Here is a 13,697-nt window from a genome sequence, read left to right on the forward strand (position 1 = left end):
CATGCACAAACTATGTTGCAGATGCTTTTCAGCTGAAAGGGGCACAAGGCCAGATAGATAGATGAAGATTAAGCAAAGTTGGATTGCCCTTAAACAGAATAGTTTTTCTTTGTGGGTAAAGTGCATGGATTCCTGCCCCTCTTCCTGCTAATGTACTTCCAGCAGTAGTACAGAATAAAGTTTCTATGAAAACTTTTGTGGAAATACTACAAGCAGCAAAAATCATCTTTTACCTAACCATAACAACCATAAACTACACGGGGAACAAAAATTTTAGCCTAAAAGCAAGCACAGTATCCTTTACAAATAGGGTTACCTTTAGATACAGTCAGAGCAGGTGACCATTGTGACCTCAGGATATCAAGACAAATACTCCCATTACTATTTATGTTTGGATGATATATTTTTGTTGTGAATGCAATCTGTAACAGAAGAATTGCAAGTATTTTTTCAGTGTTGGAACCACACACACATTCCCTGTATTTTATTTCTCCATCTGACATCTCTCAAAGCACAATATCTTGGCTTTATAACAAACAGTAATACATTCTGTTACACAATCTGTCACTAATACATGAGAAAGAGCAGATATAGTTCTGTTCCCTGGGTAAGATGATATAAATCTGCCTTATGCTAAACGGGCTACGTAGAACATGCTGATCCAACCCTTCTGGTAGCACCTAAATCCTCAGAGAATAGACAGTCACTAAAAGCATTTTTAAAGCATATATCTTCTACCTTCAATAATGTGGAATCTTGGAGACAGCTATAAGTAATGCATGAATGACAGCTACAGTAAAACTCATTGCAAAACTGAGATTTTCACAAATAAGATCAGCAATCCTAAATCAGGAAGTGCAAACATTTTTTAGAACAATGAACCAAAGTCAGATGAACATTTACAGAAGGCCTTGATCAGTGGTTGTTGAATGGAACTCTGAGGAAGCCTAGTGTTCTCTGTAGAAACTTGACAAGGTTCTTCAACAAGAATATAAAGAAGAGAAGCTTCACCAAAAGACAAAGTGCTCATCATTGGAAGATTTTCAGAAAATGTGAAGCTGCAGGAGAGTTTTGGATACATTCTAAAGTTATGGCTTATGCAGCACAATGATGGGGCCTAACAGGCCTTAAGGCCAGATCCCACATTTTCATTCCAGGATCAATTCTGTTTTGATCCCAGAACACTGCAAAATGCAGGGATTTCATATCATATGGAAATGATCCCATGAAGCTAAAAAACCACTAATGTAGATTAATTGTGTACAACCTAGTAAACTGACAAATACAATGAGCTGGATACCCTGTAAGTTCCACATACAGAAGCATGTCTCCCCATGCCTGCTGCAGTCCAATACGCTGACTGAGAGTTGGAGAACTACTGAGGGAATGGCAGGTAGGGGGACACCACTGGTAAAAATCATACCTCTTTCTCTTTTTGGTGGGATCAAAATATTTTATCGTATTTAAAATACTTTTATTCCAAACTCCCATTTATATAAAACGCTTAAAAATAATGGATGCAAAAGGAAAAAACAGCACAGCTGTTGTCAAGTGTTCTTAGTGTTTCAGTAATCTGCATGTAGTCCACAAGCTCTCTTCCTTTAATTTTTGCTCCCGCTTCAGATATTCTACAGGAAGATTCTTATGCGTTTAAACTCAAGACAACTACTAACCAGTCTCAGATCTAAGAAATGAAAACTACATCTAGTGTGTTAAGTGTTTACCTTTGGTGGTTTGAATGGGTAGTCTGTTGGGAAATGTACAGTGAGAAAAAAGACTCCTCCTTGATAGGCACTGTCAGGCTGAAAAACAAGTACATTCAGAAGGCAGCACTTTCAGACAAGGGATTTCACATAAAAGTGAATCTGAAGAACTGTACTCATTTGGGGTCAAATTGTCACTAGCACATCACTCAAGTTCAATGCCTCTAGGTTTGCTGGCTAACAAGGGCACCATCCACAGACATCACCATGAACTGTGTTATAACAGACTGAACAGAACAACTGAAAAATATTCTTGAGAAAGAAAACTGAAACTGCTTGACAGGTAACATCCACAAAGGTGGACAGGTAACATCCACAAAGATGGAATATAAGTAGAACTAATGCTGCTACATTACAATGTGCAACCGCCTCTGAACTTTAACAACCAGACCAACAGGCAGCTACTTAAATATTTGGTTTCTATTTGCAGGTGTATTTTCCATTAATTTTCAACTGTTCAATTTTAACTATTTATTTTGTATTTATTTATTTACTTTATGATAACTCTTCACAACAGTCAGGATATCCAGTAATAGTACACATACGACGCCTTAGTTTACGGTGCAGAATTCCTATTAGAAATATTGGTTTTGAAAGAACACTGTCAGTCAAACATTAGTATTGGATCATCTTGAATCATCTAATGAAATGATTGAGATGTTTATCCAGAACAATTCTCAAATTCCTATTTCTAGATCCAGAAACGAAAGCATGATTACAAATAATGAATTAATGTATATGTTTTTATGTTATTACTCTCCCTGAGCCTGCCTTGGCCAGATTTGTTTTTTTTTTTTGGGGGGGGGGGGGCGATATATAAATCCCATCAATCAATCAATCAGTAAAATGTAGTCAGAAAGTTTCTTAGTCAAGACAGACACAGGACCCAAGCTCATCTTGAAACAGAAGAACATGATGGGCCAAGCACAAAACTGGTTTCTCTATTAAAAATAACTAAATTAAAAACCAGCTTAGGAAATGTGATCTTTTGGAGCTCCCCTTGCCCCCGGTCACCTCAGCTGAAAGTTAAAACTGATTCTGTTAAAGTAGATTCTCAGCCTGTGTCTGAATTCAATTTTATATCCTTAGTTTACTTATTACCATTATATCCTGTATTTTCTATGGAGCCCAGAGTAGTGTCCACAGAGTACCCTGGCAGCCTCTCACATGGACTTGCTTAGCTTCACCAAGTGGGCTGTATAATGTGCCCTGGATTTAAGGGTACTCTGAGTAGCCTTAACTAGAGAGGGGGAGATTGGAAGAAAGAAGCTATTCAGGAGAGGATGGCTCTATGGGAGAGGTAATTCATGTTTGATGCTGGCTGATAAAGATTTTGTTGGCTAGCTCAGCTATCCCCCAGACTGTTAAAAACATTTAGAAGAGAACTTGTAACACAAATCTATTTCCTGCATCTAATGTATTACCATCATAGGACGGTTCAGTAAGTAGTTCTCTTTAACTGGCCTGTCTTGAACATCATCATTTCCTCCCTCATTTTTCCATTCTGCTTAAAGTTGAATCAGCCACCATTTGTTGCAATTTCATAAACCAAAATCAGCAGTACTATCAAAAATAGAAAATATGGATGAACTTCTCATGACCGCAGCAGCTAACATTCAGGTATTTCAGCAAACATTACAAATATTCTATAGCAGGGGTCCCCAACATTGTTCCTGTGGACACCATGGCACCCACCAATACTATTCCTGGTGCTTGCTAAGTGTTTTTAAGCGGGCAAGGCAAGGTGGGGCTTTTTCCCACCAAGGCTTCTGATTGGACACTGGAGATCCAACTGGCTGTGCAGATTTGTAACAATGTTGCTTTGGCAGCAGCTACCACCATAACTCAACGATGTGCGACTGAAGGTAAACTGCAACAGCCATTGTATGGCTGGCTCCACCTCCTGCAGCAGCCATTTTGTAGCTGCACCCACCACACTATATCAGAATTCCAAAGATGCCCACAGGCTCAAAGAAGTGGGGACCCCTGTTCTATAGGAAGATTAGGCCCAACCACTAACTGGTTGCTAAGTTCACAATGGCCATATCTTTAGGCATGTTTTTGAGAGCTTTATATACTCCCATACTTTAAAAAAGTAATTAAACTAAACTATGCACAAAAGCAACAAATGCACTAAGAAAAAATGTGTAACCTGTATAAAATTGGCAACTGTAATCCCACATTTTGAGTACCATATTCAGAAGTTTTTGTTGTTCTGCATGTTCTGGGAGGGAACTACTGGAAAAAATGTGTACTTGCGAACTCTAATGTGCTCAGGAGGCACTGCCTGCACATTTGCAAACATACTGTCACAGCCATAACGGCTGGAAATATGTTTATTTTTAAAAACGAGAGCAAAGATTCTCAGGAAAATGAATTGTATACCTCTTAACCCTCTTCTGCATTTCCCCTGCAAAACTGCAGTATGCACAAATCCTCACTTATACAATTCTAACAATATAACCTGTTACTTCAGTATAACTGGAGAGTTTTTACATTAGAAGCTGAAAGGTATAGGAACTCTAAGCAAAGTTTTGCAGAGCTTAATTTGGCTCAGGAGGCCTAGAATTTACTTTAAACACTGTGCATAGTAAAATCGAGGGCATCTCAGCAGGTACCTCTGATTAGTTTAGAGCGCACATACCTGGAGTTCCAGGTAGGACTACTTTAAAAAGGGCTCCCTGTATCCATCCAGGCTTGCATGCCTGCCTAGTACTTTTTAAGAGATTAATGGCTACAGCTTGGGACTCTGACAACAAACATCAAGGCTCAAACACCTGCTCAGCTATAAAAGCCATGGTCCTTGGCCCATTTTTCTTTCTTTCCCCTAACCTACTTCATAAGGCTATAGAAGTAATAAAATGGGAAAAGAAAATTGTTAATGATACCCTGAACTCTTTGGAGAACAAGCAGGATACAAACATTATGAGTTTGAGATGTTTGCTACAGCGCAAGTGCAATATACTTATTAAGCTCTATTTCAGGGGTCCCTAACCCTTTTTGAGTCTGCAGATGCCTTTGGAATTCTGACACAGTGTAGTGAATGCAGCCACAAAATGGCTGCTTCAGGAGGTGGAGCCAGCCACAAAAATAGCTGTTGCAGTTTATCTTCAGTGAAGATCCTTGTGCTGTTATAACAGCAGCTATCAAAGCAACATTTTTAAAAATCTGCACAGCCAATCAAATCTCCAGTGATCAATCAGAAGCCTTGCTGGACAAAACCTCTACCTGGCCCCACCCACTTTTTAAAAACACTTGGCAGGCACCAGGAAATGTGTTGGCAAGTGCCATGTTGGGGACCCCTGCTGTATTTAGTTCTAAAAAGCTACTACAAATTAGAGTGTAAACTAAATGTCAAACTACCTAGAAAACGCATCCTAGAAAACTAGGATACTAGCCCTTTAACAACCTGTTTTGGATATTATTTCATCCCAAGCCAAATTCTGATGTACCTTGGGGTAGTCCAGAAAACGTGTGTGTGTGTGTGTGTGTGTGCACGGTGTTATAGAAGAAGATGAGGGCTCTTTCTGTTCTGAGAGAGGACATCTTGACATGGGTGATTGCCATCTGTCCATCAAGGAGGGAAGACTAAACTTCTTCCAGACTTCCTGTCTCCTGGGCAGAATCACCTACTTTCTTCAATTCTGTAACTCCCGAAGCAGTAACTATACTAAAATACTAACTAAACCACTCAACATTTTAGGAAAAAGGAAACATTAGGACAGGAAACAAGAAGGCGTTAACATGGCTTGTTATCCCCGTTTTTTAAATCAGGGTGGGACAAGATGCCCTCCTTTCCTTAGAGCAGAAGGAAACCTCATTGTAAGTGCCGATATTCCTTTCTCACTCTGAGGAAGAGGGGCACCTTGACATGGGATGTCTAAATGCAGTTGTACCCGTGTCAGGTGGGAAAATCAGTTCACCTGCACCACTTGCTGAAATATACTCCTTCAAAAGGCTGCATCAGCTGAGGCAAGGGTATTCATGAAGGCTGACAGAAATGACTGCATGGCCACCTTACAGATTTCCTCAATGGAAACTTCAGTGTCCAACGCTGCATTAGCTGCACCACTATGAGTGGAGTGAGTTATAATTCCAGGTGGTACCTGGAGTCTGCTAGCTTGGTAAGCATCTGAGATATACTGCCTCAGAGTCCTACTTATCACCCATCGAGACATGTTCTGTCTCTTGTTGGGCAGACCCACAGTGATGAAAAAAGTCCATTTTACAAACTGATGCTGTGTGCCTATTGAAAATGCCAACGACTCTGTAAAGATCTAGTATGAGCCTGTCCTTTTCTTTGGGTGGGATGGTTTTGGGCAGAATAAAGGCAATGATATTTCCTGAGAGCAGTGGAAGTATTGACCTTAAGAATGAATGTTGGATCTATTCTTAGAACCACTTGTCTTTGTGAAAAACACACAGACTGACACTCATCTTCCTCTCTGCACAGTTCCAGATATTTTGTGCATGTGTTCCCTGACAGATTACCCTGCTGCCTGTTAGGCTTGCTCTTGATTCTAAGATCTTTCTCTGTGAAGTCACAGCTATCAGAAACAGAACCTTCATTCTCAACCATTTTAGTGAAACTTCTCTCAGGGATTCCAATGGCAGTTAAGTGAGCATCAAAAGACCTATGCATAGTTGCCAAGAAGGAAATCTATGGACAACTAGAGAGCTGACATGGGCTACTCCTTTGAGAAACCTGACTATGAGGATGTTTGGATATGGAACATCCATCAAGCTGTGGGTCCACTACAGATAAAGCTGCCACTTATTGACCAAAATATGCTAAGACAGCATCTTGCAGGAATTCCAGAATTTGGTGTAACAAAAGGGCAAAATGGCCGAGGTATTTCCATTTCCACTACCTCTCATACACCTTCCAAAAAGAATTATAAATTCCCAATGTAGAACAGTCTAGTCTTCTTGCAATTTTCATGTTGTCAGGTGTAGCCATGTTGGATCTGGGTGCCACAGTGGCCCTTGTTGAAGCATGTCCAGATGGACTGGAATATGCCAAGTATTCCACTAATGCTGAAAATCAGAGTCTGTGTGGCCAATTGGAACTATGCAGATCTGGGTTGATTTTTCTTGTCTCAATGGTCTCAGCATCTCTGGTATTAATGAAATAGATAGAAAGCCATAAAGGAGGTCTGGTGACCAGAGGAACCATTACGGCATCTGTTTGATTTGCTCCCCCTGTCTGTACTCTGGAGAAGAACCTGGGCACACTGTGATCGAGGTCTGAGACCAAGAGGTCCAGTCACTGAATATCCAGAGCTTTTCACAATCTGAAAGAAAATCTCCATCTTGAGAACATTCACTGTTGTTCATCTGTTGTCTGCTTAGCCAGTTCACATTTGCTGGTCCTTGATGTGCTTTATTGATATGAACTTGAGGTTCCTACTGACCAACATGTGATTCATGCTGATTCTGCGTGAAGGGTCAAAGATTTGGACCCGCCCTGCTTGTTTATGTAGGGCCTTACTGAGATATTGCCTGTTTTTATTAAGACATGATTGTTCCTAATCATGTCCCAGATCCTGACTAGAGACACTCTCGCCTGGATCTTGAGAAGACTGACACTCATCTTCCTCTCTGCACAGTTCCAGATATTTTGTGCATGTGTTCCCTGACAGATTACCCTGCCTGTTAGGCTTGCATCTGTAAATACTTGCATTATGTTGGGCTTGATATATTCCTTGCCCTTGGCCATACTGGATTGTTGACACAAGGCCCTGTCAAAGAACTAAGTAACAAAGTAAGAACTAAGGAAATGTCTGTCTTCAGAAGCGCTTTGCAGTTGGAAAGGTCTTGGGAACTACTGCAGAGGATGGGAATAATACCTTGCCCAAGGAACTAAGACTAGGCAAGTGATCATTAAGTTTTGCAGTCTTGCCAGAGTAATTAGTGATGACCTGGAATTAATCAGTTTTCCTGCCATGACTGAGTTTTGGATCTTCTTCTCTGGTAGGTACAGCCTGTTCATGGGGGAATCTACTGAACCCCACCCCCCAGAAAGGTGTTCTATCTGCTGTGATGAAATTAGGGAGGGGAGGCATCTTTATCTTTCTTCATGGTGGTGTTCTGTCTCTGTGACTGCTCTGCTACAGTCATAAGCACCAAGTAACTGCCATCTTTGTTGATGCATAAGATCTTCCCACCAAATTTGGCTGCTGCTGTTGAAACACCCTCCAAGGCACCATGTTCCTCTTGCCACCCCTGCTTGTATGCCATTGGCTGCTCATCTACAGGTCTGTACCCACTTGACCATGCTGGGAAGCAGTCCCCTCATCCTGTTCTTGGGAGGACAAGAGGGTTCCCATGGAGCCATCTGAAGCTTCCTCATTCTCAATGACTAACATTATCTCAGCCACTCCACCCTCAGAAGAGACCCTCAAAAGTAGGCCAAAAGGAGGAATTTGAGTATAAATAAATGAGAAAAAACTGGTATAAAAGTGAAGAAATAGAAGTATTAGGTGTCTTCTTCTGCACTGTTGGGGCCTTGCTGAGCATCTCCTACCAAAAACCTGATCTCCTTAACAAGACAGGAAATGACAGAGAGTCTGGAAGAATTTTAAACCTGCCTCCTTGATGGACAGATGGGAATCATTTATGTCAAGATGTCTTCCCTCTCAGAGTAAGAAATCAATGGCATTTCACAATATTAAAACACCCAGACAGATGAGGTCTACTTACAAGGGCTGCCCTCTTAACCAACCATAACATCAAAACATCAATAAACACAAGTAAACACAGACTATATTAAACAACTAAAACTTTTGTGAATTTTAAAGGAAAACATTTAGAATATTCAAAATATTTTCTAACATTTTTTGTATCTTAAAGTTATTTTTCTACCCCACAAATATGGCACTCTGTGGTAGGATAAATATCTTCCAAATTGTCATGGAGAGCTCTCTCGTCCCAGTGAAAGACAGGTTGCTTACCTGTAACTGTAGATCTTCGAGTGGTCATCTGTGCATTCACACTCATGGGATTGTGCGCCTGCGCCGATCCCCGAATCGGTATCTGAAAAGCCCGGGATTTTTCCGCGCCCGGCGCCAGCGGGCATGCACGGGAGTCCCACTGCGCATGCCCACCAGCGCCAGCGCGGGGATCCCGCCAGTTCCTTCCTGACCGCTGGAAGCCCCTTACTGGAGGGAGACCGTCAGCAGTGGGGAAGGAGGGCGGGTAGTGTGAATGCACAGATGACCACTCGAAGATCTACAGTTACAGGTAAGCAACCTGTCTATCTTCTTCGTGGTCTCTGTGCTTCACACTCATGGGAGATTAGCAAGCAAAAGCATACCTGGAGGCGGGAAGACGGTCAGCCCGAAGAAACAGCCTGTAGCACCGCAGCTCCCAACCGAGTCCTCTGCTGAGCATGCACGTCCAGTGCGTAGTGCTTCATGAAGGCATGCGGAGAAGACCAGGTAGCCGCCTTGCAGACATCGGAAAGGGACACACCCTTCAGGAACGCCACCGACGTGGCCATCGCCCTCGTGGAGTGTCCACGAACAGGTCCAGGTAGAGGCTTCTTAGCCAACAAATAACAAAGTTTGATCGTCTCAGTGAGCCACTTGGAAAGTCTTTGAGACGAAATTTTGGACCCTAACTTGGGGGCAGAATAGGAGACAAAAAGCTGATTGTCCTTACGAAAACCCCGTGAACGATCCAAATAAAACAGGAGGGCACGCTTAACATCTAATGCATGCAGCCTACGCTCCTCATCTGAGGAAGGGCTAGGGTAAAAAGTGGGCAACCAAACTTCTAAGTTAAGGTGAAACTGGGAAACCACTTTCGGGAGAAATGTAATGTCCGGAGCCAAAGAGACCCCAGCCTCCCTAAAGGCAAGGTACGGGTAGTCACACCGCATCGCCGTGAGTTCCCCCACACGACGAGCCGAGGTGATGGCAACTAAGAATGCAGTCTTCCAAGACAAAAGATGCAGGGAACACGTTGCCATGGGTTCAAAGGGACGACGAGTCAACTTGCCCAAAACCAAAGTCAAGTCCCACAACTGTGGAGGGGATCTAGAAGGGGGATGAAGGCGGAACAGCCCTTTCATGAACCTTTTGGACTGCGGGTGCGCAAAAACAGAGTAACCCTCAACTGAATCATGGAAGGCAGAAATAGCTGCCAAGTAGACCTTGATGGAGGAGAATACCAGTCCCTCGTCCACCAAAGACAAAAGAAACTCAAAAACTGCCGATAGCCCAACAGAGTCCGGCGGCATCAAGGAGTCAGCCACAAATTTACTAAACTTCTTCCACTTCCTCTCATAAGAGGCACGGGTGGAAGGTTTCCTGCTGCTTTGGAGCACCTGCTGGACCCTGGTGGAAAAGTCTAGTGGTCGATGAACCACGCTGTCAGCTTCAGGTGCGGCACGTTGTGATGGAACACGTGCCCGCCCTGGGCCGACAACAGGTCCGGTTCTGCCGGAAACTGGTAAAAGATCCCCCTCGACTGCTGGAGCAGAATCGAGAACCAGCTCTGACGGGGCCACCACGGAGTCACCAGGATGCAACGTGGCCTCTCCTGCACTAGCTTGTGGACCACCCTCGTCAGCAGAGGTAGGGGCGGGAACAGGTACAGGAACCAGCCCTCCCATTGAAGTAGAAGTCCGTCTCCCAAGGAGGCCGGATCCGCACCTCCCCTGGCACAGAACAAGGGGCACTTCTTGTTCTGCGCTGTGGCAAAAACATCCAGCTGCGGGTAACCCCAAAGTTGGAACACCGGCTCCAGGAACCTCCATTGTAGTTCCCATTCGTGCGGGGAAGCTCCACCCCTGCTGAGAGAGTCCGCCTGTATGTTGAGGACCCCGGGCAGATGTGTAGCCTTTACAAAAATGTCCCATTGGAGGCACTCCTCCCAGATATCTACTGCCAGCGAGCACAGCCTGCGAGACACTGTCCCCCCCTGTCTGTTTATGTAACACAGGGCAGTGGTGTTGTCCGTAAGCAATGCTACAGTCTTCCCCGCTAACAGTGGGCGGAAAGACCGAAGGGCAAAATGAACTGCCAGCAGTTCTAGATAGTTTATATGGCACCGGCTCAATTTCGGTGTCCTCTTGCCTCCCACACATAGATCTTCCAGGTGAGCTCCCCACCCCCACATGGAAGCATCGGTAGCGATGGTCACTGTAGGGGCCGGCAGGTGAAAAGGAGCCCCTTGGCAGATGTTGCTCTCTGCTCCCCACCATTGCAGTGAACGGAGAGTCCCGGGTGGAATGGTGAACCTCTTTCGAGGTGAGTCTCTGAGAGGTCGAAAATGGCGCAAGAACCATAGCTGCAGGCCTCTCATGTGCAGTCTTGCGAAGCGTAGCACGCTTGTCGTCGCCGCCATCAACCCCAGCATCCGCTGGAGCTGCTGGGCCGTGCCCCACTGCCGCCTTCGGAAGAGCTGTACCAGATCGATGATGTCCTTCGCTCTCTGCGAAGGAAGGAATGCTCGATGTTGCTGTGTGTCCAACAGAGCCCCTATGAATTGAACTGTCCTCGAAGGAGTGAGATGGGACTTCTCCAGGTTGACCTGCAACCCCAGGGTGCCGAGAAGACGCAGAGTGATGGCAATGTGTGATGTTAGACTCTCTCTCGACTTCGCCACAAGAAGCCAGTCGTCGATATATGGGAAGACAACGACTCCCTGCAGACGAAGATGGGCAGCCACCACACTCATCAGCTTCGTGAACACCCGAGGGGCAGTTGACAGTCCAAACGGCAGGGCCCTGAATTGGAAGTGCCGAGCACCCACTGCAAACCTTAGGAAGCGCCTGAACGCAGGATGAATGCTGACATGAAAGTAGGCATCCTTGAGGTCCAGGGTCGCCATCCAGTCCCCTTGATTGATGAGGGGCAGGATTGTTTGCAGCGTGGCCATTCTGAACTTCTGGTACCGAATAAATTTGTTCAGACTCCGAAGGTCCATGATAGGCCTCAGGCCCCCGTCCCGTTTGGGGACCAGGAAGTAGCGGGAGTAGAAACCTCCTGTCCTGGCCTCCAATGGAACTTCCTCTATGGCTTGTTTCTGTAGGAGGTTGTTCACCTCCGCCAGCAGAGGTGGGGAAGGGGAAGCGGTAACTACCACGGACCGGTCTGGGGTCTGAACAAACTCTATTTTGTAGCCCTCTTTCACGATGGATAAAGCCCACCTGTCTGTAGAGATCAACTCCCAAGCAGGTAGGAAAGGGCGAAGGCGGATGGAAGGGTTTCCCGTGGGGGCGATGACGCGTGCTTGCAGAAAGTCAAACCCCCTGCTTCTGGGAGCGAGCCCCCTTCGACTTGTTAGGAGGTTGTGACCCGTAACGGTTCCTGCTGTTACCCGGATAGGGTGATCGCTCAGCCTGGGCAGGACGGGGACGCCACGGCTCAGGGGACGTCTTCTGATAGGGTTTCTTGGTCCAGGGTTTAGACCATTGCTTGGATTTGGAAGCCCTAGGGGTAGATTGGACGCCCAAGTTCTTAGAGGTCTTGACACTCTTGTCGAACTCTTGCAGCGCCGAGTCAGTTGTGGTGCTGAAGAGCCCGTCACCTTCAAAAGGCAAGTCTTCAATGAAGGTTTTTGTGTCCTGGTGGAGTGCCGTAGACCTGAGCCAGGAGTGCCGCCGAATGCAGCTTCCACCATGTGCTTCGCTGCAGCCAGTTGTTGTCTGGCCACAGCGAGACCTTCTTTCTGTAACTTGGTCGCAGCAGCCCTCTTGTCCTCATTCAAAGAGGAAAGGAAAGGGGAAAGCTGTTCCCACACGGCATACTGATATCTAGCCATGCAGGCTGCATAGTTAGACACCTTGATGCCGAGTGCCCCCGCGGAATAGACCTTGCGGCCCATTCCATCAATCTTCCTCCCTTCTTTATCCGGTGGGGAGGAGTGAACCTTCCTTGCCTTTGAGGAGGAAGAGACTACCACTGAGTTGGGGCGCGGGTGGGTAAATAGAAATTCAGCCCCAGTCTCTTGGACCCTATACATGTGGTCCAGCCGTTTCGATGAGACGGGCGTCGATGAAGGTTTTGCCCAAGGTTCCTTAACCACCTGGAGGATCACCTTGGTAACCGGCAGGGCAACCGCAGTGGACGTGTTCCTCTGCATTATATCGAACACATTGTCGTCCACTACGGGTTCTGGCTGGGTCACAGGCAGTCTGAGGGTGGCAGCAATCCGCTTCACAAGGTCCCCATAGGACTTCAGGTCTTCCGAAGGGGAAATCGGGAGATCCTCGGCCGTCTGGGAGCCAGGTGAAGGTTCTAAACCTTGAACTTCACTCTCCGCCTCCGATGATGAGGAGTCTGGATGAGTGGAGTGCTCCGAAAGCATCGGGGTCGATTCTCTCGGTGGAAGGACCGGTGGTCGTCGAGCAGCTTCTACCGGAACCAATTGTCGATCCGGGGGAACCGATACCGACGCCGACGCCTTCCGGGATCGGTGCGATACTCTCGACATCGAGGAAAGTTGTGATGTCTGCTCCCAGTCTGGGTAGTCGTCCGGGTACCAACGACAGGTCTCGTACCGGGCGTAGGGAGGCTGCCACCGACGCTGCTCCCACGGTGGTATCGGGAAGCGCTGAGGTGCGTAAAATGTGTCACGCCTGACTCGGGGCTTGAACGGTGGGTCTATGACCGGTGCCGATGCGTCGACCTCCGAGGTCGATTCGCTGGCTGAGCTGCGGCGTGAACCCGACGATGAAGACCGTTGAGTCAAATCGATCTCCGGTTCTTGTTCCGACGCCGACAGGCGCTGCTGGGCCGATGGGCTACGGCGCGGGGACGCCTGAGTCTTTTTTGCCGGTTTTGTCGACGTCGACGCCGACGCATCGCCCGACGGAGAAGGAGTGCGGGGTCTTTTTCGCTTCTCCTTCGACTTCGCCTTTTTCGGAGCTCGGGTCCCCGAGTCCTCTCGGCGTTTCTCAGCGGGCGTATCCACCGAGCCCTCATG

At 46.2% G+C, this 13,697-nt stretch overlaps 1 protein-coding gene across 5 annotated transcripts in view; it reads right to left on the bottom strand.

Annotated features, from left to right (window-relative positions):
* UBE2D1 (ubiquitin conjugating enzyme E2 D1) overlaps positions 1 to 13,697 on the bottom strand; it is a 55,793-nt gene that overhangs the window by 4,869 nt on the left and 37,227 nt on the right. For 3 of the 5 annotated variants that reach the window (XM_060241233.1, XM_060241232.1, XM_060241234.1), the window contains 2 exons: positions 1,725 to 1,802; positions 317 to 422 (listed from right to left, as the gene is read on the bottom strand). In XM_060241233.1, the coding sequence (XP_060097216.1) occupies positions 317 to 422; positions 1,725 to 1,802 (184 nt within the window). Of the gene's footprint in view, positions 1 to 316; positions 423 to 1,724; positions 1,803 to 3,187; positions 3,327 to 13,697 lie in introns of all 5 variants that reach the window. The other 2 variants (XM_060241236.1, XM_060241235.1) reach the window with 1 other exon arrangement.

Source organism: Heteronotia binoei, chromosome 6, assembly GCF_032191835.1.
Source record: "Heteronotia binoei isolate CCM8104 ecotype False Entrance Well chromosome 6, APGP_CSIRO_Hbin_v1, whole genome shotgun sequence".
NCBI lineage: Eukaryota > Metazoa > Chordata > Lepidosauria > Squamata > Gekkonidae > Heteronotia > Heteronotia binoei.